The sequence below is a fragment of the Diplotaxodon limnothrissa genome, linkage group LG20, assembly GCF_057381915.1.
Source record: "Diplotaxodon limnothrissa isolate DT_005_m linkage group LG20, D_limnothrissa_male_GT1.1, whole genome shotgun sequence".
Lineage (NCBI taxonomy): Eukaryota > Metazoa > Chordata > Actinopteri > Cichliformes > Cichlidae > Diplotaxodon > Diplotaxodon limnothrissa.
Window position 1 is genome coordinate 21,292,507 of NC_140615.1, and position 27,033 is coordinate 21,319,539.

The following is a 27,033-nucleotide window of genomic DNA, read 5'->3' on the forward strand; positions in this document are numbered from 1 at the left end:
TTGAAATTTAACAACAACTTTTAGCTATACTTTGTTTTTAGTGCTAATCAGAATCTTAGCATGCTAAACTAAGGTGGTAGCATGCAGGCAACATTATGCCTACAAATCTCAATAAGTCAAGATTTGAAGGAACTGAGCATGAGTTATTGAAATTTAGAGTAATAATGTATTTGGTAATTAGACTGCAATGAAGCCACATAGCATAGTGGAGTCCAACAATGGCAAGGAATAGAAGAGGACCCTCCTGGAGTTTAGACGCTGGTGGTGGCAGAAATGGTCAGGATGACGTGGAGATGTAGAGGAGGCAGGAAGTAAAAGTCTGAAAGGCAGAATGACAGGAGAGCATTGAGATTTAAACTATGTGGAACAGAGGCTGACTGGCTCCCAGAACGCAGGTGAGAAAAAGACTGGGCCAGAGTGATGACAACATATATATCTTTGACTGCGTGGGAAAGAGGAAGTAATGCAGAAAAAAGAGCAGCGTGAATGCAGGTAAATGAATGACCAGAGAACTTCCTTATTGAACTTATTGAGCTCATATCTACATCTGGACTGCAATTGCTAAAATTAATGTTTTATCTCAAAGCTGCATGCTACATAGGGGACCTACATGTGCTCGTTGTATTTTGTTCCCTGTTATATTTGTTGCTTTCTTTGTGTTTGTGCCCTCCTTGTGCCCTTGTCTCTGTCATCAGGGCTTGTCTTCATGGGTCATTGATAGTTCTTTGTTTGTTAGCTACTTCCTGTTTTACTTTGAAGGTTGTTTTTTTTCTTTTGACTTGTTTTGGTTTCACTGTCTGCTTTTGTTCCTTTCCCTCCTTTGGGATTGTCTGTGCTGTCATCACTGTCACTGTTTTTCATTGCTTTCCTTTGTGTTTCTCTCCTACCTGAGCCTAATGACGACTAACCTGCCCTGTTTTCCTTTTTACCTTTATCGATTTCTCAGACTTATCGTGCATTTTTTGAATTGTTGTTTTATTTTTCTGCTTTGTATCTTCCTTGTTTTTGTGCTTTCTGCTGGTGTGCATTTGCATGATTCTCAGAAAACCCCACTGCCTGAAACAATTCATTCTAGCGCTTATCAATTTCCCTTCAACCCAGCTCTCTTTTTATCACCTGCCCTGATAAACGAAAGATGTAGGACTTCCGTGCGCTCAGACAGGGCTCTGTGCCATAGATGATCATTTAATGATATCTGCAAACTGATGTCTAAGAGTAGAAAAAATTAAACTACAGACAGTGGCTTCATTATTTGAAATTTTGGCCATTTTTAATATGAGCAAAACAACAACAGTCTCCTTTAAAAGGCGCTCTGCATAAATATAAAAAACATAAACAAGAAGATTTGTGAGGCAGGTAAGTAAACGGTAGTTAAAAAAGAATAGTTTAAAATGTTTATTCACAAATACACAATAATGGTCTAAGGGGGAAGCACAGCAACATGGTGCTTAGCATTGTTGGCAGACAGCAAGAAGGTCCTGGTTTCTAATCCAATGTCTTTCTGTTTGGAATTTGCAGGTTCTCCCTGTGTCTGCATGGGTTCTCTGTCCAGGTAATCTGACTTCCTTCCTAAAGTCATGCACTTAGTGGGTTTACTTTAATTGGTAATTCTAAATTACCCAAAGGTGTGAATGGTTGTCTGTCTCTATGTGTTAGCCCTGCAGTAGACTAGCAGCCTGTCCCAGGTGTACCCTGCCTCTCGCCCTATGGCTGCTGGGATAGGCTCCAGCCCCTGTGACCCTGAGTTGGATAAGGGGGAAAGAATGGATGAATGGATGGATGAATGAATGAACGGTCCAAGGGGAGGCAGGTGCAGAGTGGGCAGACATATATCCAAACCAGAGGAGCCTGGAGGCATTGGTCACTGTCTGATGCACTGAAAGAAGATCTGAGATATTAGGACAACACACTTCAAACTTTTAAAAGTAGACAGGAAATACCACGAGGGGGCCTGAAAAAATGCTGCCACACACAGTCAGTGCCACATAACTGGCAGAAAAATCTTGCAAAAAGTAGATGATGAGTGACCAACTGCAGGTGTACCAACCAGGAAGCCAGAAGAGACCGGTCGAAGCTATGCCTCCAGGGGGGAGGTGCTGACAACACGAGCGAAATGGAAGGAGAAAGAGAGAAGGGAGGCAGTTCAGCACTGGAGGTAAAATCAACCATAACAATGATGCAGCTTGAAATCTATGAGAACAGTGCAAAGATTATCAGGGAAATTATTTAAGGCAAATATTTCATACTTCAGTTAGAAATCAAGGTACTGTAAAAAAAAAAAAAAATAAGACAGAGGGGGAAAAAAGTAAACAGTAACAAAGGGAGTGAAGAGAGTGAGACGTAGGGGAGCAGGTGCGTTTTACTGAGGAGGTCAAGTGAAGTAAAAATTAAGGCTGTAGGGCAAGTGCAGAAAGTAAGTTGATATATTTTAGCTGTTTTTTATTGTTATCAAACCTGAATTGTATACATCGATATGTATGCACAGGCTTATTATGAAGCTATAGTCTCAGTATATTTTTTATTCTTTCATTAGTACTAAGATTGGTCTGCATAACTGGTTCTTTATTAAATAGTAATAATATTTTCATTTTGCTTTCGGCAACAAATCAAAATGAAGCTGTGCTCATTTTCACATATACAGAGAAGGATTTTAGTCCAAGCACGACTAGTTAGTGGGTTTATTTTTATGTCTCTTCTGCTTTCAGATGCCACTGAGTTCAAGTTTATTTCATTATTTCTGTGGGAGAACTGGGCCGAGGCAACAAATTCAGACAAACAAGATGCCACACTTGTCAAATCGGATAATCCTTTATTTTCAAAAGACAGTCTCGCCGAGTATAACGTTTTAGTTATTACATTTTCCCTCCACAGGCTGGCATAGTAAGAGCATGTACTTACTGTGAGATTAAGTAGTAAGTTAGCACTCAATCAACAGGGATCTGCTCCGGGCAGTTTACAGTGCAGCAAAAGTCTTATTTATAGACACACGAGCAGAAACAGCAGAGTGTGAAAAAAACACTCACCTCAAGTCAGCGGCTGAGTTATGGCACAAAAATCAGATGTCAGGGGAGATGGAGCAGATTAATCATGACAGCAGCCATGGCCATACAACTGCGGGACACTGAGATGCAATAAGGTTGACACAGGCAGTGAAATGGAGCTGTCATTCAGAATTAAGTTCCTCCAGTGAGACGTCTAATAAGGACAGTACCAGCTTGTCATGCTTTCATTGGTCTTATATGTCTTTTGTCTGCTTTGGCAGATCAAACAACACCATGCTTTTTAAAACTTGAGAGATTAGATGAAAACTGACAAAAGAGCTTGGTGATAAAAGGTGGAAGGTTGTTTATTTTTAGCAGTGCCGATATAGTGGTTCAGCTTTAGAGACGGTATTGATGATCTGTCGGTCGGTTTGTCGGCTTCTTTCGCCCAAAGGGAAATCTTGTACAGATGTTTATGTTGTCCAGATATTGAATTCTGGTGTCTTGTAGAGCCACCACAAAACTGACATTTATGATTTATGATAATTTTGAGTGAAATGTCTCACCAGGTATTGATTGCTGTTTTGCACCTTTGTCATTCTGTTCCTCTCAGAGTGGTTGATTAATCAGACATTTTTACCTTGAGCCACCGTTGAGCTACCGTGACTTTTATAATCAAATGTCAGCAAAGCCACAACTGCAATTTGTATTTAGTGCCATAGCTTCCCATCTTGTACTGATGAATAAGACATAGAATAGAAGTTAAGAGATACCTAAAGTAATCTGTAAGAATACTGGATTTTAGTTTACTCCTTAAGGTGTTCAGTCTAAGATTCCCAGATATCCTGAACATGTTTTAAAGGTCCCAGGTGGCACAAAGTGTAATTAACGCAGCAATAAACTAGGTATACAAACTTTTATTTTAAATGATAACCTGTAGGCTAAGGTGATGACTTTGTCTGACATCGAGAAGACACTTCTTGCTAAGAGCGCTCAGCACTTTACAAGCATCCGCATCTTAATAATCTCAGGACTACACCACTGACTATAACATTTACATCACACTGGTCAGGCTCAGGTGTAACAGCTTCGTAACAGTATGTGCAGTATTGCATGTCATGTCGTATCCGTGTGCAATAACCTGTAGACATCAGGTGCAATAGTCGTATTTATTATTTTATTTTTACAGCACAGGATTTGATGCTCCTATCAGAGTACTTTGCAGTTATCGTAGACAGAGGTGGGTGATTTATGTGTAAGTGTGGAAATGGGTGTGACATATTGGTATTTGGCGTGATTACACAAGCATGTGAGGATGTCTAATTGTTATTTGCATGTATTGTTTTTCCAGCATGAGCGTGTGGGTGTGTGGAAATATTGTTTTTCGTGTACACAGCAAATTTTGTAATGGCAATGACAATAAAAACTTATATTATATTATTGATTACAAATTTTTTAGGCTGATGTTAAGTAATAAAGTTTAACAAACATTGGTTTGACTTGCAGGTTAATGTGTAGCTGTCTATGAAAAGCTGCATATTAGCAGCAGGGGCTGCTGAAACCAGATGCCACATGTAGTGATCTGTGTTTGTAATGTGGTTTGTTATGTTTAAGGTCTCATTGTTGGGGAACAAACACCTGGTTCATCTGCACCTCAGTTCTGCCTCAAGGCTTCTGCTATAACCCAGCCACTACTGTTCATTCTCATGTGCCACATGATAGATGTTTTTTTTCTTTCCCGCCCACCCCCATTAGCATCAGCTCTCCTGAGATCCTCCATATACTCATCTACCCTTGTAGCATCTGCAAAAACATTCACTGAACTCTGTTGGGTTCAAGCCATCATCAAGTTTTGTGTTCATACATAAAAACTAAGAGAAAGAGTGTATGCATGTCCTAATTTGGACAAGGATTTGTGTAGATGTGAGACTATAACCTCAGGTTTACATCACTAACTGGTATTTTTGAGAAAATGCACTTCAGACCATTTTAAGGGGCAATGCAAAACTAATGTAACTTGTAGTTTAAAAAGTTAGCTTCTCCATTGAGTTACTGAGTAATGAACTGCCTCATTGATGTAGTCCACAAATATTGTGATCGGCCTGTTCAGTACTGTTCAGTTCAGTACCTCTACATTTTCAGCTCGATTCTTTTTTCACACTTTTTGAATTTATCAGTGACAGAATAACAAGTATTGCTTTAGTATAAGGAATAATAATTATAGCCTCCATATAAGGATTCACATATGTCAGCAAATTGCACACTCATGATAATGTTGGCTTATTTGCATTAAAGCAGACTTCTATTCTTTGATTACAAACCATAATATAAAATAAAAACAAAAGTCTTTTCAGGAAATTTACACTGCAAGGTAACTGCTGTTCAAGATATGAGAAAAACCCAGTGATTTAAAAAATTCCCCGTGAGCAATATTTGGCAACAGTGAAGAGTAAAAAGCAGCGATACAGGTAAGAGAAGAATTGTAGTGAAAAATTCTCCCCTCAAGGCACATATAAAATATTCATTTATAGCACTCTACTGATGTTTCTGTTGGTCCCAAAGGAAAAAAAAAATACAATCAATCGATTCATAAAAACTTCAGAGTGAGTGTGTGTTTTTTAAGACTGTTCTGATTGCAATGCAAGATGTATTGATCCGGGTTGACTGTTTCTCAGAGAGCGGTGTTTGTACCCGGAGTGCTTTGAACACCCATTAGAACTAGGTTTTACTGATTGTATGAATTTTGGCAGACAAAAAGCTGTGGTCAAAAAGCATATATAATTTGATTCTGGATGTGATTTGACGACTCCACTCTTCTTTTGCATGTGATATTCATCAGTATCTAATGCTGTCATACACTTTATTGTACTGTTCCAAAGGCTAACTGCTTTTTTTTGTCCATCAGGCAACAACAATACACCCTTAGATGCAACATTACTTAGTTTGGCCTACTTTTGTAATTTCTATGCGCTCTGCGTTGTTGCCTCAGGCCCCAAAATGTCCTGAAAAAAAAAATAAAGAAAATATTCAACTATTATTTTACCTAAATCATGAGTATAAATCATTTTCAAACTTTATTATCAGTGTTCACACATTTTAATAGAAAACCAGTATTTGTTTAATTATATATAAGAACACTAGAACCTATTTAACACTTCAAATAATAATAGCTCATCAACACTACATCAACACACAGCTTTTTTGTGTAGGTCTAACACTATCAGACAGTTTTAGGTATAAATGTGGACATCATGGATCTACTTTGGTAGTGGCGGTGACACTGACAGAGTATGCGTGACCGCTCTGTTTGAAGAATATCCATCCTCTGATCCTCTGTAGCCGAGCTGAGACAGCTCAGGAGCATCTTTGGCTGCAGACTCATCCAGACAAGTGTCTTAATGCGCTCAGGGGGATCCTCGGTGCCATCAGCCATCAGACTCCACAGCACAACACCCTGCACATCCAGACACCACTAAATCGCAAACATCTACCTTTCAGTTGAATCATCACAGATATTGCACATACAAACAGAATGTTTCCTGTGTGTATATATATGGATTTCATTATTGTGATTTGTCATGTTTTATTTGATATACAGGTATTTATGGACAGTTTTTATTTGATACTGCAGGGAATCAGTAAAAGTACATGTTGTCAGCTGGTTGAAAACATTGTCTGTCTGATGGATATTCACGTGAAGCAGCATTAGGCAGAACTGCGGATGCACTTACAAGACAAACTACTGCATATTTTAATTTACCTTTAAAATACCAATGTTGGATAACACCTCCCACCCACTCCATGACATGTTGGTCAGTCACAGGAGCTCGTTCAGTGAGAGACTGAGATTACCGAAAAGCACCACTGAACGACACAGGAAATCATTCCTGCCTGTGGCCATCTCCCTGTACAACGCATCCACTTAACACACTGTTTGCTGCTACAGCTACACATGTTTCTTTTCCAACTATTTATTTATGAGTGACTTATGTATGTATGTATGTATATATATGTATATATTGTACTATTCTTAGTTAGTGTATTGTCTGTCTTGTCTTAATGTTGGTTTAAAATGGAGCACTGTAACAAAAAATAATTTCCCCCAGGGATCAATAAAGTATTCTGATTCTGATTCTGATTCTGAAATTCTTATCTAGGTTAAATGACCTGCTTCACTCACGTTTGTGTGTGCTTTAGAATTTTATGTATAAATTCACGCAATAATATTGTCTCAAACATAAATATGAACATACAGCAGGGTCTCATTAAAGTTCACATTACAACACCTTAAATACCGTTAATCAACACTGAAATGTTTCTACTCAATCATGGTGAAAGCACATCAACTGAAGCATTCTGTATGCTTTCATAGTGTGCCATGTTCAATGCCACATCTGTATCTTCACATATTAATGCACATCTTCAGACATGTTAAAAAAAACATCATATACGTCATATAATTTTCTTTTTTTTTGAAGGCAGTAAAAAAAAGTCTTACAATTTCTAAACATTTGTCTTTAATCTCAAAGGAAATCATCAAAAAGACAGCTCATGAGGAAAAGGCACCAGCATTGCTCAGACCAGACTCTTACAAAGCTGCTTATTAATGTACATCTGCAGTTGGGCGATCGTGGCTCAAGAGTTGGGTGTTCGACTTGTAATTGGAAGGTTGCCGGTTTGAGCCCCGGCTCGGACAGTCTCGGTTGTTGTGTCCTTGGGCAAGACACTTTGCCTACTGGTGAGGGGCCGATGGCGCAATATGGCAGCCTCACTTCTGTCAGTCTGTAGCTTACCTTCACCAGTGTATGAATGTGAGAGCAAGTGAATGAATAGTGGTATTGTAAAGCGCTTTGAGGGGTCCTGAAAAGCGCTATATAAATGCAATCTATTATTATTATTGCAGTGGTAAAACTACAGAAAGATCACACAAAGATCTTTGTAGATACTTTGCCCAACGTGTTAATACTGTGTTGTTTCATGCAGATCAAATAAAAGAGAATCGGTGATAGTCATGAATTTCCTACACAGGTTTGATTTTTAAAGAAAGGGGAATATCTAGCCTGTAAAGTGAAATGAAATGCTTGTCACACTGATTAGCTGCTCATGATCAAATGTGACTCATACCTTTATAATGGCTCTCTGTGTCTGAAGTAAAAGTCATTAATCTTAACCCTGAAGGCTGGCAATAAAGCAACAGACAGACCTGATTCTAACTGAATTCACTCGGATCATTTTGATAGTCGTAGAGCTTACAGAGTACCTTATTTAAAGGGGGCGGGGCTAAGGGTGGGGTTTGGATGGTGTGTCAAACCTCACCCAAACTGTACAAAAAAGATGTGTGAATTTTCAACCAGTTTTCAGGAAATTTTATTGGATTTTATGCATGAATGTAAATTTTCTGATTTCTCTTGAGCCTGCAAAAGGTTGTTAGACACCTCCCATGTCACTGCATTTAAAACAAATCTTGGAAATGCCCCTAATTAGAAGCAGATTTTATCATTGCCTACTTATGTTGCAGATTTAACATATGTTGTTATTCAAGGTCCAGCCCAAGTCATCAGGTTATGGCATGAAGTGAAAAAAAAAAGACATTAAAACTAGTTGTTGTTATGGCTGCTGTTCAGATACTTCCAGGTTGATTCACTCATTTGAGGAAGGTTCATATGCAAAATTAACCATTTGACCACAGCCCAGGAATACACTATTCATCCTCTTGTGTGTGGTAGTCTGGCATCCTGATGTCCTGCTCTCAAAGTTCCTCTTAATCAGTATGCACACCTGTGACTCACCTACTCATCATCATGCAGAAAAGCTACCCTGGTTTTTGAGCTCTTCTCTACTACATTGTTTTCACTACTTTACTGATAGCCATGCCAGGCCTCTTGTTCTGATGCAATTTAGTTTGCACTTAAGTTTCGATCACACTTTCCATGACGGCGAGTCCGCTTCGTTCCACTCTTGTCCACTCAGGTGCAAGTGATGTAAATTTCCCCATCAGATGATGATCTGTGTGCCTTTTTTCTTTTTTTTGTGATCCTCTGGACTTGGCTACAGAGAATTTATGCTGTAGTGTATCACTTAAACATGCACCCCAGGCAGCAGACTTCAAGCGAACTTCAAGTGAAGAAGGAAGTATGAGAGGAAAGTCTACTCGGGATTCAGGTCTACAGCTGTCCATGTCGGCAGTTGAGTATAATCAAGGCTTTAGTGTCTGCTGTTTATACCAAATCAGTTCGTCTTTACAAACCATCCAATCTTTGCCAAGCAAACCTTCTCCAGCTCAGCTTCAGCCACTCTGCCTTTTCCATCAGACCTCTGTCCTCCCACATGCTCCACAGCTCTTCACATTGACCTCTTCAGCAGATTTGTTCTATCAAGTCTTGATTATACTCCATTGCAGACACAGATAGCTGGAGACCAACAGTCAAGTGGTCATTCTTGTTGTATTTCTTTGCTTGGGGTCGACAACCTGGGCCATATGTGCAGCTGGTGACTTGTAATAAAAATTCATATCATAAAAATGATGGTTCAGTAGTGGTAGCATGTTGCTACTACTCCATGGGCAGCTTTGAAATGTGTATCTAATGTATGTACCTGCAGAGATGCGTATGCTCTTCTTGGTCCATCAGCGAGCTGTGGAGGAGAGTGACGTTACAATGCTGTGAAAAATTTACCTCCTTCCTGATTACGTATTTTTCTGTATTCTTTAAATTTTTTAAAATATTAGTGAAAGCTAACCTGAGTAAGGGAAACGTTTAGAGGATCCTCAACAACTAACCTCAGTATTGCTGTCATCAGACAGACGTGAGTGTCACTGACTCATATCGGATTTCTTTTTACCAAGTTTTACAGGTTCCTCCAGAATAAACAGACGTGAACATGCATTTTATATCTACTGACATCTAGTGGTGAGATTTTACACACTGTAACTTTAAGGTAAGCTTTCATGATTTAACAATAAGAAAGAGACCATGGGAGAGTTCCCCAGTAAAAACCACTGCTGACCAAAAATAACACAAAGACTCATATTTTTTTTTCTTTCTTTCCTCTTTTTTTCTTCTTTCATTCCTTTTGTATGGATATTTTAGTTGTTTAAATACAGAAAAAAGAAAAATGCACGTAGTGACAAATTGTTGAAGTTGATGGTATTGTACAGTGATTCCTAAATGTCAATTTAAAAAAAAGTAATTGGGTCTTTTTCAGTTTAAACCTTTTGCAAACATATATGAGATACTTTTTTTTTTCTTTTTTCTTTTTTTTTTTTTGCCTGTCCCGTTTGGCTCTTTTGCCATCAGAATTATTGTCTAAAGGCAAAGAAAGATGCCCAACGGATTTACTTTACCAAATTGACCATCCCAGCCTTGCCATAATGGTCCATTTGATTCACCTTTTATTGTTTAGACTCATATTTTCCAAAAAGCATCTTGATTATTTGGGAAAATATTCTGTTGTGATCAGACAAAAATTTAACTTTTGGGAAGGTTTGTGTCCCATTAAATCAGACGTAAATCTAACATTTTGCAAAAAGAACATCACATAAACAATAAAAAAAAACCACAATAGTGGTAGTGTGATGGATTGGGGTTGTTCAGGTTCTGCATGATTTGCTGTAACAAATGGAGCCATAAATTCTGCTCTCTACCAGAAAATCTTGAAGAAGAATGTCCAGACATCACTTTGTGCCCCAACCATACTTGTTTGTTATGCAGCAGCAAAATGTTATGAAACATCCCAGGTGAAAGCGTTGTAGTTAAAGTCTGGACATAAATCAGATTGTCCAAAAACAAGCTGTTCATACTTTCAAAAACCATCCAGTGTGGCTTAATTAAAGCAACTCTGCAAACAAGGCTAGAATTTGTTCCTAGTGATGTTAAAAAAAAACTCATTACCAGTTATCACAAATGCTTGATTACATATTCTATTTTCACATAGAGCCAGACAATAAATGAAAAATAAACAATAAATGAAATCATCATTTAAAACTGCATTTTGTATTTACATGGATTATGTTTGTGTGATATTAAAATGAGTTTGATCTGAAACCTGTGTGATAAACATGCAGAAAAAAAAGAAATCTGGAAGGGATGCAAATTTTTTTCACACCATCTTATAATATACAAAAAGATGAAGTGAAACTGAGTGAAAATGATTCACTTCAGTCAATGACTGTTCTTTTCACTTCTTCCTTTCCTGGTAAACCTGCTTCCACTCCCTTCGCTGTGTAGTTGTGAGTTTGGAAGACTGCACATGAGTATGTTTGCGTTGGTTCCAAACCTCTCTCTGTAGGCTCTCGATAGGCAAATGACTCAATAAATGGACACAATTGTGATATTTCAAATTAAGCATTATTCTACTTCAACCTTCACCAAACCCCTGGTGCAAGAGGACTGCAATAAAAGTCACAGACTTGTAACATCTGGCATCTACTGTAGTAACATTTATGTGTCTTATTGTGTGTTACTTAATACGGTAAGTCATACCAAAGGTTCTACATAATTCAACAAATTTTCCTAACTGTAGGTACTTTTCATCACTATTTTAGTATTTTATTTTACCAACAGTATCTATATATGTATCAGTATCTGGTAACATTATAATGAAATGGCCACTGCCTGCCACAGGTGCAGTGAAATGTGTTGTAATGTACCAGTTCCAGTAAATCCGTGAAGCCAGTTTTGGAAGAATTTGATCTAAAACAAGTGAGGGCATTAAATTAAAGCACAACTTAAACATGTTGACTGTGATTATGATACAGTCATAGATGGAAGGAAGAGGGTTTCACAGACAAACACAAAGAGTTGTTCAGCTCCTGTAAACATGAACAAACAGTACAGCTGCGATACAGCTGCATACTTCTTACCCATCATTACTTTAATCTATAGTCCAGGAATGAAGTTCAGGCCGTCTCATAGCAACCTCACCCACAACCTCCACATTCAGTCAGGTCTCTGATGCTAATCAGACCCTGATTCTGAGAGGCTCATCACATGGTAGGAAAACTCACAGGGGGATATATGATATATTCTTTCAGTGTATATATCCAAGCAGTATGAATTTTATTTGAGCTGCAGAGATGAGGGAAAGATTCAGCCTGTGTATTTGTTTGATGTAAAAAGCAGTGCAAAATATCACACTGAAAATTTTTACGAGTCCTATTGAGTACTCAATCTGTTCATACAAGGAAAAGTAAACAAAAAAAAGAATTTAAACATTATTATTATTATTATTATTATTATTTAAAAAAGTGGAATTCCAAAGGGAAAACAGAAAATATGACAAAGGAAAAGACAAGACTGTATACATGGAGGACTAATTACACAGTGATACAGATGTAGGAACAGGGCTCGGTTGGAAAAAAATTAAAGCCAAACAACCACTCACAAAGGAGTAAACTCAGATAAAGGAAGTAAAAGCACAGAAGACTCACAAGGAAACTCAGTTACTATAACAAAAGCAGCCAGAGAAGACAACTCCCCCTGTTGGACAACATCTCCCACCCCATGCAGCAGACTGTGACAGCACTGAGCAGCTCCTTCAGTGGGAGACTGCGGCACCCACGGTGTGGGACGGTGAGATTTCGCAGGTCTTTCCTCCCCACTGCTGTCAGACTCCATAATAAAGACTTTAACTGATCAAGCACACACATCCATACATATGCAATAATACTAAGTGCAATAATCCTTTCTGTCATCGTTGTATTTTTACTCAGTTGTATATAGTATTTGTATTTGTATTCTATTTTTATCTTATTGTATATTTATTTTATTCTATTCTACTGTATATAGTATTTTATTCTATTCTGTACAGTTGTGTACTGTATTTATTCTTATTGTATTCTAATTTTTGCCTCATAACTTTTGCACTGTCCACTTCCTGCTGTGACAAAACAAATTTCCCACGTGTGGGACTAATAAAGGTTATCTTATCTCATCTTATCTTAAAACTTTAATGTTTTATGATGTTTTTATTTCAACATGCTGACATTAGCCTGTTTTTATAACAACATGCCAGTGTCTAACTTTTGACTTATGACACTAAAGCATTACATACTAAATGGTATATTTTATTATCTTTACCCATGTGAGGGAGCAGAGCTGACTGAAGTCTTTGGCTTTTATAAGCCAGAAAAACTTGAGATTTGAAGATATATTCATACAATGTGGGTTTAGGGTATTATTGTAGGGAATAATAGAGAGGTAATTGTACTGAAAAAATAAAAATAGTGTTGTATAATTCTCTCCATGCCCTTTCATATCATATATTATTCTCAATATGGCTTTATAAAATTTAATTTCAAGGTCAACATTGGGACTAGTTGCTTGACCCGATTTTCATCAAAATTAAATCAGCTCGAGCCTTTATTACCATTTACAATCACACAAAATTTGACCACACTCCCTGCCTTTGGTGGGGGAGAACAAACCAGGAATATGAAGCCATAAACACAGAGATAAGTCAAAGGGAGGGACAATTAATTAAGGAGTAAAAATAAAGTCAAAACAAGATTCAATGAATTTTTTAATTAAATGCCAGGACACATCAGCTGATGGCTCAACTGATACATTTCAATGCATGAGGTTGTAAATCCCATATAGGGTTGGCTGTTTAAGTTGTTTTAATATGTCCAATATTCTTGGAGCTAGATCTCAGACCCACAGGACTTGTCAAATGCCAAATGTGAGGGTGTGCTCTCTTTGTCAAATGACTGTTCTCTTGAACTACAGGCAGACAAACTGATTTATTCAAAGATTTGTCTCAAAAGCAATGCTGAAAACTAAATGCACTGCAATAGCAAGATGGAGAATGTTAATATAAGACACAGCTGGCAAAATGAAATTCTACTAAAGTAATAACAAAGATAAAACTAATAAATTTCTTGTTGGCCATATGCACAAAAATTTGTGTCCATTCATCAAAGGTTTTCTTAAAAATATCCTGCTAAAGTGCATTTTGATTAGCATGACTTTCAAAACATGCTCATGCTTGCTGTTTGCTTGCAGGAGTTACTCAAACCTTCAGAATAAAAGCATCACAAGTTGAGCTAAAAACAAACATATACATTATAGATGCAACTTAAATAACTGGATCCTGAAAAAGTTAAAGAAATTATATAAATGGTGTAAGAAAGATTACTATGACAGCAGTTATGGGGTAAATATTTGCGTACTGTATTGCACACTTTAACGAAACTGAACGTGTGTGCATATACATCAAGTATCAGCTTGGCTAAGTTCAGCTCCCTTTTCATCTTACAAAATTGGTGCCCGCGTTCAAAAACACGAAGAGCTTTTGTTCTTTTTTTTTTTTTTAAGTTAAAGGTCAGTAAAAAATTGAGTTATGTTTATGGATTTATATTATTTACCTCAAGACCTCCAGGGTGTTTATTTCTGTGCGCATCAGACTCCTTTGAAGAACAAAACAAAAGCAAAAGTTTTGCTTTGAGGGTACTGAAAAGTGTGAGATGTGCTCACCCATCCCCTGTCTTCCAGCTTCATGTCGCAATAAAGTCGGCTCTCTAGCATTTTGTACTTTTGCTAAAGGACCTTCTAAGAGACTAATTCATTCAAACATGGGAGGATTAATGGATAAGAAAAAATAAGCAGGCTCTTCATTACAGTGTAATGGGCTTCCTGTTCAACACCAAACACTCTGGCTGCCCTTTGATTATTTATGTTGATACTGACAAGACAAGAGCTCTCGACAGTCGCATGTTATTAAATAAATGAATAATAACAAATGAACAAATTATTCATCCTCACAGAAGAGCAGCTTCTCGTGTTCTCCGTTATCAAAAGGGTTTAAAATATAAAACATTTGCTGCTGCCTGTTCTTTTCTTTATGTTCAACATCACCTGCATGATGTTTACAAAAAGGCTGAGAGGAGCTTTTTGAGATTCATCTGTGACACAAATAAAACACAATTTGGTTCATTTCTTAATCACATTAGGCTTTATTCCCATCAGATCTGTTACATTTATCAAATGTAAGGGCTGTAAATTAGGAGAGCCATAAATGTGGAATCAGTGCACTGAAAAAAAATCCTACTTCAGAACCTTGATAGTGAACATTTCCAAAGTATTAAATAATGGTGTATGTGCAAGTAACACCTATAAACCAAAATCCCAGGCTTCAGACTGCTCTGTTTCAGACACCAGTCTCCACTCTTGGATATGTATGATGTCACTAAGAGTGGCTATCCCTATTATCTAGGCACCCCACACCCAACTGCTGGCTAAAGCGTCTGTTTACAGGGGGCAGCCAATCAGAAAAAAAATGTGGTTTAATGGAGAGCTAAAGAAGGTAAACTAAACACAAACATGGGATTGTTATGAACTGTAAATCATGCATAGATACTTCCGTGGAGGCTAAAGATAAAACTGGGGGCCTGGAAATGATCATTGTAGGTACAATAATACACAATGCCTTCGGTTCAATAAATGTATTTTCCAATGCTAGCACTATAATTGCCATACGGTTACATTTTATCAACATACATATCACTGCTGGTCTTGGTTTATTGGGTGGGAAGAATGTGTGAAGAATATTTTCTTTTCACATTTTGGGCCCCTTATGATTGTAGAAAACTCCCTTTTAACTAGAAGAAAGCCCTGGCAGAACTAGTTCAAGGAGGGGCAACCAACTAGGGGTAAAGTGAGGAAGCCAGGGCAAAGGCAAGCTGTGAAAGAGAGCCTTTAATAGGTATTAATAATTATTAATAACTAAAAATTAAATGCAGAGTGGTGCATAAAATATAGTGAAAATGGTGAGAGAAGAAGAAACACTCAGCACATCATGGGAAGCCCACAGTGCTGCATAACTAAGGAAAGATTTGGGGTCAGCCAATCCTGCCCCAATGCTTTGTCAAAAAGGAAAGATTTAAGACTAATCTTAAAAGCAGAGAGGGCGTCTGTCTCCCAAATCCAAACTGGGAGGTGCTTCCACAGAAGATGGGCCTTAAAGCTGAAGGCTCTGCCTCCTGTTCTACTTTTAAAGACCTTAGATTAGAACAGCATTCTGATAGAGAGAGTGATATGGTACTATGGCATCTTTAAGATAAGATGGAGCCTGATTATTAATGACTGTGCATGTAATGAGAAGGACAGGCATCAGAACTACTTCACAAATCATTAAAAGCCAGTCAAATTATTACTTCTGCCAAGGAGCTTATGTTTTTGTAGCATTTGTGTCAACATTATACTAATATGACATAAAACCACCAAGAATATCACCTTGTGTCTCATTTCACTCTTGTCAATGTGTGTGCCTATGTTAGAGTAACTTGAACATTTTCAGTTTGATGAAACTGTTTGGGTGAGTTGCACAAACACATGACTTTAAACCACGAGACTGGAGTTTGACCCCTGTGGTAGAACTTTTTAATTTCCCGTTTGGCTAAGTTCAACCATCAAAACCACTTAATTAGAGTTTTAAAATATTCTAATATTAGAATTTGAGTTAAAATGGCTTCATATCCTTCGTATTTTTTTTGTGCATATTTGTCTGCTGAAGAGATACTCAGCTCTTATCCAGTTTTTGTTTTTCATTATTCAAGCTGTGGTTTGTGTTTTGTGTGTTCTGTGATTAAAAAGTAAATGCCCTTTAACAGAAATGTCTTAATTTCTGATTGCAGATAATTGTTTTTCCCATAAAGACTGATAAAAGAAACACTGAATAGGAGATTCCACTAAGTTAGAGAAACTGTGTAAAACACGTCAGGAACTTTGACTCTGTATAAACGCACTCTGCATTATCTGATCTTTGTATTTTCACCCCTTAAACACTTCACTCTTCTCTCAGTTGCATTTAAATTTCAAATGAGCTACTTTTCATTAGCATTTCAATTTGATGTGAAACAATGGCAACTGTTGAGCTTTTTGCATGTTTTTCTTGTTTTGGTGACATTTGGGAATCATTGATGTTGTTAAAGGTTATAACAGTATTAACATGAAAACTGACAGTTGACAAATCTGTTTAGGATCGCAGATGTGAATCGTTGGGACAAAGAAAACTCTAGAGGAAAATTAAAATAAAAAAAAAAAATACTAAATTGTCCCTTAAAGGTTAAAGAATTGTTGTATGGAGAGGGCTGCTTTCAGTAAACCTCCTTGCTAGTTATTTTCTGACTGAATAATCTACAGCCAGACAACTCCATGTTAACAACTGTCAGCTTGAAGCACAGCATGTTTTTAAACAACAATTCAACATGTGGTAACCAAGACTAGTCAGACTAGCTGCTTTAAAAGAAATTAGATCTCTTTCAAATTTGGTCTGCGTTACTTTGAGTCATTTCTTTAGCATGTCTGGGCAGTTTCTATGAAAACTGACAACAAACAGGGGACGGTGTTGAAACAGCAGCCTGCAGCCTTTCATCTATTTCAGGAATTGATGTATTTTTTCCTGTTTTTCTTGTAGCAAAAAAAAAGTGATATAGTCTGACACACTTCGTAAGAACAGCAATGCATGACAAATGACAACCCTCGGAGTATGTGGCAGGGACTAAACACGATCACAGACTTTAGAGGGAAAACCAGCACACCGCAGACCACGGCCTCTCTGTGTGAGGATCTAAACGTATTCTACGCTAGATTCGACACAGCGAACACCATGAGACCGGACAGTGTGCGCACTGCGGATGACGTCAGTGCGCACACTGTGTCTGAGGAGGATGTGCGGAAGTGCTTCAGGAAGGTGAACGCACGCAAAGCTACTGGTCCGGACGGGATTCCCAGCCGCGTCCTCAGGTCATGCGCGGCTCAGCTGGCTGGAGTGTTCACGCACATCTTCAACCTTTCCCTCTCTCTGTCTGTAGTCCCAGCCTGCTTCAAAATGGCCACCATCGTCCCTGTACCCAAATCCTCCACCATCTCCTCATTGAACGACTGGCGACCTGTAGCCCTGACCCCCATCGTAAGCAAATGCTTCGAGAAGCTGGTCAGGGACTTCATCTGCTCTGCACTACCCGACTCACTGGACCCTCTACAGTTTGCATACCGCCACAACAGGTCCACTGATGATGCCATAGCCCTGACACTACACACTGCCCTGTCACACCTGGAGAAGAGAGACACGTATGTGAGGATGCTGTTTGTAGATTACAGCTCAGCATTCAATACCATCGTTCCCTCGAAGCTGGACAGGAAACTGCAGGATCTAGGACTGAGCAGCTCCCTCTGCAGCTGGATCCTTAGCTTCCTGTCTGACAGACGCCAGGTGGTCAGACTGGGCAGCATCACCTCATCCCCCATCACACTGAACACTGGTGCTCCACAGGGGTGTGTACTGAGCCCTCTCCTGTACTCACTCTACACCTACGACTGCACAGCCACTAACAGCTCCAACATCATTGTGAAGTTTGCGGACGACACTACAGTGGTGGGTCTTATCACCAACGGTGATGAGACGGCTTACAGGGAGGAGGTCAGCGCCCTGACCCACTGGTGTCAAGACAACCATCTCACCCTCAACGTCGCAAAGACAAAGGAGTTGATAGTGGACTTCCGGAGGTGCAGAGAAGTACACACCCCCATCACCATCAACGGCGCTGCTGTGGAGAGAGTGAGCAGCTTCCGGTTCCTTGGCGTACACCTGGCTGAGGATCTTACGTGGTCAGTACACACAAACAAAACAGTGAAGAAGGCGCAGCAGCGCCTCTTCTTTCTCAGGAGACTGAAAAGATTCGGCATGAGCCCCCGCATCCTCAGGACCTTCTATCGCTGTGCCATTGAGAGCATCCTCACTGGATGCATCACCACCTGGTATGGCAACAGCACCGCCTACAACTGCAAAGCTCTCCAGCGAGTAGTGCGGTGCTCTGAACGGATAATTGGAGGTGAGCTTCCCTCCCTCCAAGACATCTACAGGAAGCGGTGCCTGAGGAAAGCGGGGAGGATCATCAAGGACTCCAGTCACCCCAGCCATAAACTGTTCAGACTGCTTCCATCAGGAAGGAGGTTCTGCAGCATCCGGTCCCGTACCAGCAGACTGAGAGACAGCTTTTTCCATCAGGCCATCAGACTGCTGAACACGTCATAGACACCTCAGCTTCACTACTGGAACTTCAACATTATGCACTCCACACTGTATATAAATGCCACTTGTTTTGCACATATTCAACTCTGTATATTTTATATATTTTATTATTATTATTATTATTATTATTTTATTTTATTTTTTTACTATTTAATTTGTAAAAATGTGTATACACACACACACACACACACACACACACACACACACACACACACACACACACGTAGGAAAATATTTAGTATACACATCCAGAAATGCATACACTATTATATATTGTACATATATTTATTAGTTTCAGGTTGGCCATTCTTGTATTTTGCTCGTTTGTGTTGTTGTGTTTGCACATCTCTGTTGCTTGTGGGGCTCGCACACAAGAATTTCACTCGCATGTGCTGTGCCAGTGTGCCTGCACATGTGATGTGACAATAAAAAGTGATTTGATTTGATTTGATTTTGATTGAGTATGTTACACATTTTTATGTGTATTTACTCTACAGTTTAAAGAAAGTGTAATTTTCACAGAATTGTACACAGTTTAATGTCTACACCCTTACGTCACCCATACAGTACTCTTGTCTTTGTAAAAACAATTTTGGCAGGTTTCTGGTCTGGTCTGCTACAATTTTCTCAGGAGTGTGATGTCCCAGTAAATTCATGCCAATGTCAGACTGTGAAAGGCTCTGAGAAACAAAACCAAGCACGGCTTGTGTAGAACTGAAAGCCTCTTCTCTTTAAAAACTACATGTCAACAGTTTGCAAAGCTGCACCTAAACAGCCCAGTCACTGGGTGGTTTGTTCAGAGGGCTTTTTGAACAGTATCCTTTGGGCAGACAAGATCAAAATGGACATGTCTGGCCATAATACAGAGCACCATGTTTGGTGGAGACCTATCACAGTATATCCTGTCATGGAACAGGACAAGCTGCTTGCTCTCAAGCCCACCAGCAAATCTGTTTTAGGATGTCTGAAAAAGAAATCATCAAGTTCTTTTAATGACTATGTCAAAGTTCAGATCTCAACCTGATTGAAATGCTGTGGCAGGAACTTAAGAGCCCTGTGTATAAACAAATCCCTGTAAACCTCAATGAACTGAAGCAACGTTGTGAAGAAGAGTGGGTCAGAAGTCCTCCACAACAATGTGAGAGAATTATAAATCATGTGGTATTATTATTATACCTACACACACAGTATTGCTCCTTTTTTCACACCCTAGAGTTCAGTCAACAGCTTCTGCTGCTTCTCTTTGGCTCTGTGCTGTAGGTTTCCGTCCTCATTCTCTTTGTCAGGCTCTTGTGGTGCTTCACTATGAAACTCTGCATATGGAATTAATTCATATTGTGAGCAGATATAGGTTATTAAGAGTGATGAAAACGGACAATAGCTATGTGCTGCTTGAAATATCCTGTAGAACAATAGTAGGGGAAATTGTTATTTGATCCTGTTACAATCAGTAAGCCAGTGAATTACAGATTCTCCAACTCATTATGTGGCTACACAGTCTTGCAGTGCTGCTAGATCCTCCTACTGAAGAAGGCACAGATATGGCCTGTCAAGTTTGCCAATGAACACCTAAATGATTTACAGAAATCGTGGGAGGAAATACTGTGCTCAAACACAAATCAAACTCTCTGGGATCAACTCGATCTGCTGTGTTTGGAGAAAGAGAAATGGTGTTTATGACCCAAAGAACACCACCCCCACAGCCGAGCATGGACGTGTAATCGTTATGCTTTTTGGCTGTTTTCTTCTAAGGGTAGCGAACAACATCAGCTCTCACACTTAGGCCCAATGGATGGTGCCATGTAACATAAAATCTTGGCTGAGACCCTCTTTCTCTCTGCCAGAACACTGAAGGTGGGGCATGGATGTGTCTTTCCAGGATGATAATGACCCAAAACATACCACCAAGGTAACAAAGAAGTGGCTAAAGAAGAAGAAATTCTAAAACCTTTTGAAAATCAGTGGATAGGACTGAAGCTTTGCCATTTAGCAAATGGCAGCCAAGAAACATAAAGGATTTAGAGAGTTTCTGTGAAGAATAGTGGGTCAAAATCCCCCCTGTGATGTGTGAAAACCAGGTGACCGACTACTAGAAGTATCTTTCCGCCGTGCTTGCCAATGCAGGTTTCCCCATCAAGTAGGGTTTTGCTTGGGGATCAAATACTTATTTCACTTTTAGTTCATAAATTTTTTTGTAATGCATTTTTTCTTGATTTTTGGTTGATATTCTGTCTCTCTCCATTAACCCTCTCAGGCTCAAATTGAACTTTTTGTTGCTAATGCACAACCAAGTCCTGCAGTGGTACTTCTGAGTAAAAAAAACCTCATAAAATATGTATGTGGGGTAATCAGGTTGTTAGTTTTTAACTGTTGCAAATCTGCAACGCCTGCCTTGAGAGGGTTAAAATGAAACTATTGAAACTACTGCATTTCTGGGACTGTTCATTTCTTTGTGAGCAAACCAGAACAAATTCAGCAGGGGATCAAATAATTAATTCCCCACTGTACTTGTGAATCAACTTCACAAAAGCAAATCTACATTAAATCCCTATTTTCTAAAAGAAATGCCTGAATAATATGGTAGGGATTTATTTTAATTCAACACACAAAACTGTCATAAAGATAATGAATACATTTAGATGTGTAAAGGGGATTTGTTAATCCCAGTTCACAGGGCAACACAAGCTTGTTTACAAAATTCCATAGTCAAGTACAGAATAGATAACTGCAATATATGCAAAACATTTGTAAATGTTTAATACATGGGCCTCACACTGGTTCTTTACATACTAAGTGACAAATGGACCTGCATATATTTAGGTGCAAAGACACGCATTGATACAGCTGGCAGCACACCACAACAATAAGAAGATAAGGGAGAGTGCAAACTTGTTGATGCCAATTAGCATCACAATATTTATTTAATACTGTTGCTTGTTGTTAGATCTCCTTTGGCTGTATTTTAATGTTTCGAATCAAAACGGATGTGTTTGCCATCAGGCTTTCTGTGATCATTACCTCTTTCCTGCAGGACTGAAAATGTAATGATACAAACATGTCCTGCATAAAAAAAATCCTTTGTTGTCACGGTCCGGGGCAGCGGCCGTGTGGCGAGTGGAAGGAGGACTCAAAGCGCAGCACTCATTCAGGTGTGAGGGTGATTTATTGATAATAACAAACATAAAGAGGAGATGGCAAAACAGAACTACGGATGAACTAAACTGGGTGAAACTACACAAAGGAGTGGCAAACCTGAACACGAAGGGAGAACAGCAGGGAGAGCACGCAGAGGATAAACACAGGTAGGAACACAGACGACGCGACGAGGAGCAGAGGAAATCACACGGTATAAATACACAAAGAGACACTGGGAAATCACACACAGATGGGGGAAACAGCTGGACCTGATTAACCTGACGAGACAGGGGAACACTAACACCAGGGACCAACAGAGGGAGCACAAACCCAGAACCCAGTGTCTAAAATCCCAAACACAAACCATCCCAAAACAGCCATGAATAATAATGAAAGTAATAACAATAAGTACATAAACATAAAGTCACTGAGTCATGGTCGCAGGACCATGACATTTGTAGTCTGGAATAATTTTGGTGGATGGATGAGGGGATAAGATTTGCTTAGTTTTTAGCATTATACGTTAGTCTAAATTCAGGGAAGAGACGATGAGGGTTAATGGGATATAAAGAAAAAAGAATTTGCTACTATGTACTTGAAACACTGAAAGTTGTCGATATTTGTGCAGGAATTCAAATATTCTCGCTTCATGGACCTCTAGTCATGTTGAAATTAGGATGCAATGGAAGATATACTTGCACAGTCTGAAATGCTCAGTGCCCACAGATAAAGTAAATTTTAAGCTGTTTATATTATCTTGTTTCCATGTAGTAAATGTAGTCCTTTGTGGGGAAAAAAAGAGAAAAATAATGGACTGTGGTGTGTGTGGATCATTGGTGTTGGTAAAAAGTGTGATTTATCGCAAAGTATAGGCCACTTCAGACTGTTCAGCACACTAAGAGCAGAAGTTCAGTTGTTATTAACATTTGTAGAGCCATGTATTGCAGAGGCTTAGCTGTAGAGAACGAGCTCTTGACACAACTAGTTACAAAGGCTGGACAATGTCTTGAGGCAAGCTACGCACACAAAGCATGCATTACATAAAATCCCCAGTGTGTCTTAAAACAAAGCATTTGGAAGAACGAATACATTTTGTTTAGCGCACATTGTAACAAGAGGAGCTGGAGACTTCATAGCTCCACCAAGACTAAAAACTTCCTCCACGTTATGCGTAAAACGAATCACTGAAGGATATGTGGCTGCAAAATGTTTTGTGATATTTTCTTGATAACATCAAGACAGTGTCTCCCATTTTTTTCTTAACTCAATTCGATATGTATTTATGAAGATATGATCCAAAGTGCTGCGATAAAGAATCCTTCCAAAAAGTCCTGGATCTTGAGCATTTCCAAAAGTTAATAACTTCTCATTTGGGCCTTGCCCCCCTCTGGTAAAATGCAAATCCATTTATAACATTTTGAGTAATCATGCAATCAAACAAACTGAATCAATCACATAACCTCCTTTGGCGAGGTAACTGAGATCATGAACGCATGGACTAACAGACTCTACTGATATTTACAACATAGGTGTTACAATACTGTTTCACAAAGTACCACAACTATTAAACCACACGTAAAATGATTTCACAGTAGTTATTTTTTAACAGGTGCAAATAACAGAAAACCTAAACATTGTCATAATTAATTTATCATGCACCCACAGCCAGTAACAATGGACCGATAAAACACGCACAATCACTGAAACGCTTCATTTCTTCAGGAAAATTCATGAAGAAATGCTGAGAGCTTCATCATCTGTCATGTTGGACCTGTGGGTGATGTGATAACTGACTTCTTCTTGCTCTGTGACCGGTTCATTGCACTCATGGGTCGAATTCTTCATCACACTGTAATACATCGGCACATTGTACTCGGCCTCCCTGTGGCCCCAGTGGCACTTGCAGAGCTTTTTAAAAGCAACACGAAACTTCTGCGACATGAGGTTATAAATGATGGGGTTGATGGCACTATTGGTGTAGATGCACATCCGGCAGAAGAGCAGGAACCAGGTGTTGTGGTACGGCGGGTCAATGAAGGAGTTGACCACTACTAGCGTTCGGTAAGGCATCCAGAGCAGAGCGAACAGGATGACCACAACAGCCAGCATCTTTGTTATCTATTGAGACAGCAGAGGAAGGAAATAAGGAATAACAATGAGGAAGAATACAATTATGTGAATTATCTCAGCAGACATACTGCATGCCGTGACTCAGAGTTTACTGTCAAGTGAGTGTTGTAGAGGATGCCCAATATGAATCCATGACGCACATAAATAGCTCTAAGGCTGTACATAAGGACAGGATAGTTTGCAAACATGCTTGCAGTGAGAATAAAAGACCCTGTCAACCACAGTGAGAAAGTCTGCTATCACAGAGAGCCAAATGATAAATAATACGTTGATATGAAGATCATAGCACTCAGTTTAAGTCCTTGAAGACATTCATAGTGCTTACTTTTGCTAGTTAGCCCTGAAGACATTTGTTAATTAGTCGCATCAGTGAAAGCTGACGGGAATTGTTGGTACCTTTTGGCTATGAACAAATAATTTGGACAAATGAAAATTTTGATCAATTGTTTCCTTAGGCTAGATGAAAACATAATTGAAGAACAAAACAATTACAGCCCACCTTGAGGGGGATGTGAGTGGCCAATCCAAATGTCATGGCAAACACTCTAATAGTTTTCTATTAGTTCACTCAAAACTACAAAGGTCAGGTTAGCGGGGATGGCAGAGACTGGTTTCCTCCTCTGGGAATACTCAGCGTGTTTATGAACTATCTTGTCAGGCTGTTGAGTTATTTAGCTGTGGTATAGTCAAACCCATCCACAAAGCCACTTTGAACCCAAACAAGCACCCTATTAGGACTGAACCTAAATCTGTTTATGGATTTTTATTCAGAACCACTCAGAAAAAACCCTTTTATTACTTTTATTTCCTTTTTGCTCTAAGCTTCTTGTCTTTATAACCTTAGCAGTACCTGTTTTCTTGCAGAGACTGCACCCTTGTTGGCCTTGTTGGTGGTACTGGAGTGCCCCTGGTGAACTGACCCGCCTCCGGCTCGGTCGTTAAGATGCGAAGGCAGAGGGCTCATGAACAAAATTCTGGCAATGAGCCCATACAGCACAGTGGCCACAATGAGAGGGATCACGTAAAACAGAGTGAAATCTAGGAAATAAATTGGCATGTAGAGGCTTCTGGAGACACGGTAGCCACAGGTGACGACCACCCCGTTGGTATAGACGGTCTCATCTGTGTCCACTAAAAAGAACCACATCGTGCAGTAGAGCGAGGTAAAAATCCACACTCCAGCTATGATTCTCTTGGCTCGGGAAACAGTGCATATGAACTGTGCCTTTATGGAGTGACAAATAGCAATGTATCGTTCAATAGTGAACGCTGTGATGGAGCAGGATGACACGTTGATGCCCAGGTACTGAAGATAAGTTATACACAAGCATCCCGTGTAGCCATATATCCAGAAGGCTACAACATCAGAGATATTAGGCAGGCCTGCAGCCAGGAGCACAATGAGGTCTGCGACAGCCAAGCTGACAAGGTAACAGTTAGTCGGGGTCACCATGTGTTTAGTGCGCAGAACAACCAGCACCACCATGATATTCCCAGCAATCCCAACTCCACAAATGAGCATGGTCAAAAATATCGTTATGACTTGTTCTTCAAGAGGGTTCAGAGGCATTTCTGTCAGATTTAGAACCCGACTGACATCCTGAAAGGTGGTTGTGTTGTTCTCCATCTTGCTCAAGTCCAGCTGCCAAAATTCAGTTAATCTTCAGGGGCAAAATGGGAATCCTCAAGGCAAAAATGTGGAGAAACAAAATTATTAGACAGCAGTTTTGCTTGCAGGGTGTTCAATATTACAATTCTTTTCGTAAAAGCCTTTAATTCTTGTCTAGATTTTAAAAAAGTGTAATACTCCCTCTCCCAGCTACAGTTTAAAACCAGTGTACGGATGCGCCTTGATTAAAAGGGGCATATCATAAGAATAATTTAAAATTAGTAAATAAATAAACAAGAAGTCAAATTGAAACAACAGAGACCGCCTGAAGGTTTTCTGGTGTGACAGCCTAAATGCAACAAAATATAATAATACATTATAAGATGAACAAACATGAGCATTGACAAATTGCTTTTGTTAAACAATGACCCACACAATAACCTTAGCCAATTAAGTTCAAGCTAGTTTGGGTTAAATGAGGCATTTTGTTAAGGTTACACTTTTTAAATAAGAATACTGTGTGAAATGTTTAGTCTAGCGCTTTGTTGATCCATTCACTCACTTTAATCTCCTCCCTATATGGACTCCTGTTGCAATTATTCTGGCACAAGGCTTGAAAACATCACTTTGTCACACTTCATGAAATAACTGTAGCAAGCTCTGTAAATGATAATAGATTTTAAGAAATAGTCCTAACAGCCATCAATGCACACATTAATAGCAGCAACTTGATTTAAAAAGGTGCTACAATTATGCTTCTAAAAAGCTAAACTCCCATCTTCATAAATGCTAATGTTGTCTTCATTCAGTTCATTATTAAACACTGGTTTTATTCAATGCTTGGATGTGATAAAAAAAAAAATGTAACCCTCAAAATTGAAATGATTGTTCTCCTCTGCATTAAAAGCCATCATGCAGACTAAATCTATAATTTCCAGCAATGTAACCATTTAAAATCATCTCACAAGGTAATGCTGCAATATACATTTAGGGTGATCAAAAATGTGAGACTTTCCCAGTTCTCCTACAAATGCCAGACTCTTCGGGAAGGAACAAAAATGCACGTTCGGATTTGATTTAGTTCAGGGAAATAAAATAATGAGATGATAAAGGGAAAAAATTGGCAGCTTACCATCATTTGTGAAAGGC

General features: G+C 39.1%; 1 protein-coding gene across 1 annotated transcript; it reads right to left on the reverse strand.

Moving 5' to 3' along the window:
* Positions 1-23,873: 23,873 nt before the first annotated feature.
* LOC146610834 (thyrotropin-releasing hormone receptor) lies at positions 23,874-25,902 on the reverse strand. The gene is made up of 2 exons (XM_085345318.1): positions 25,126-25,902; positions 23,874-24,263 (listed from the first exon to the last, which is right to left on the reverse strand). Exons 1-2 carry the CDS (start codon positions 25,900-25,902, stop codon positions 23,874-23,876), a joined length of 1,167 nt encoding a protein of 388 aa, XP_085201444.1.
* Positions 25,903-27,033: the final 1,131 nt, after the last annotated feature.

Coding starts and splice junctions, on each gene's coding strand:
- LOC146610834 (XM_085345318.1), bottom strand. CDS start 25,902: ATGGAGAACAACACAACCACCTTTCAGGATGTCAGTCGGGTTCTAAAT. Junction 24,264..25,125: donor CAGTCTCTGCAAGAAAACAG/GTACTGCTAAGG, acceptor CTGTCTCAATAG/ATAACAAAGATGCTGGCTGT.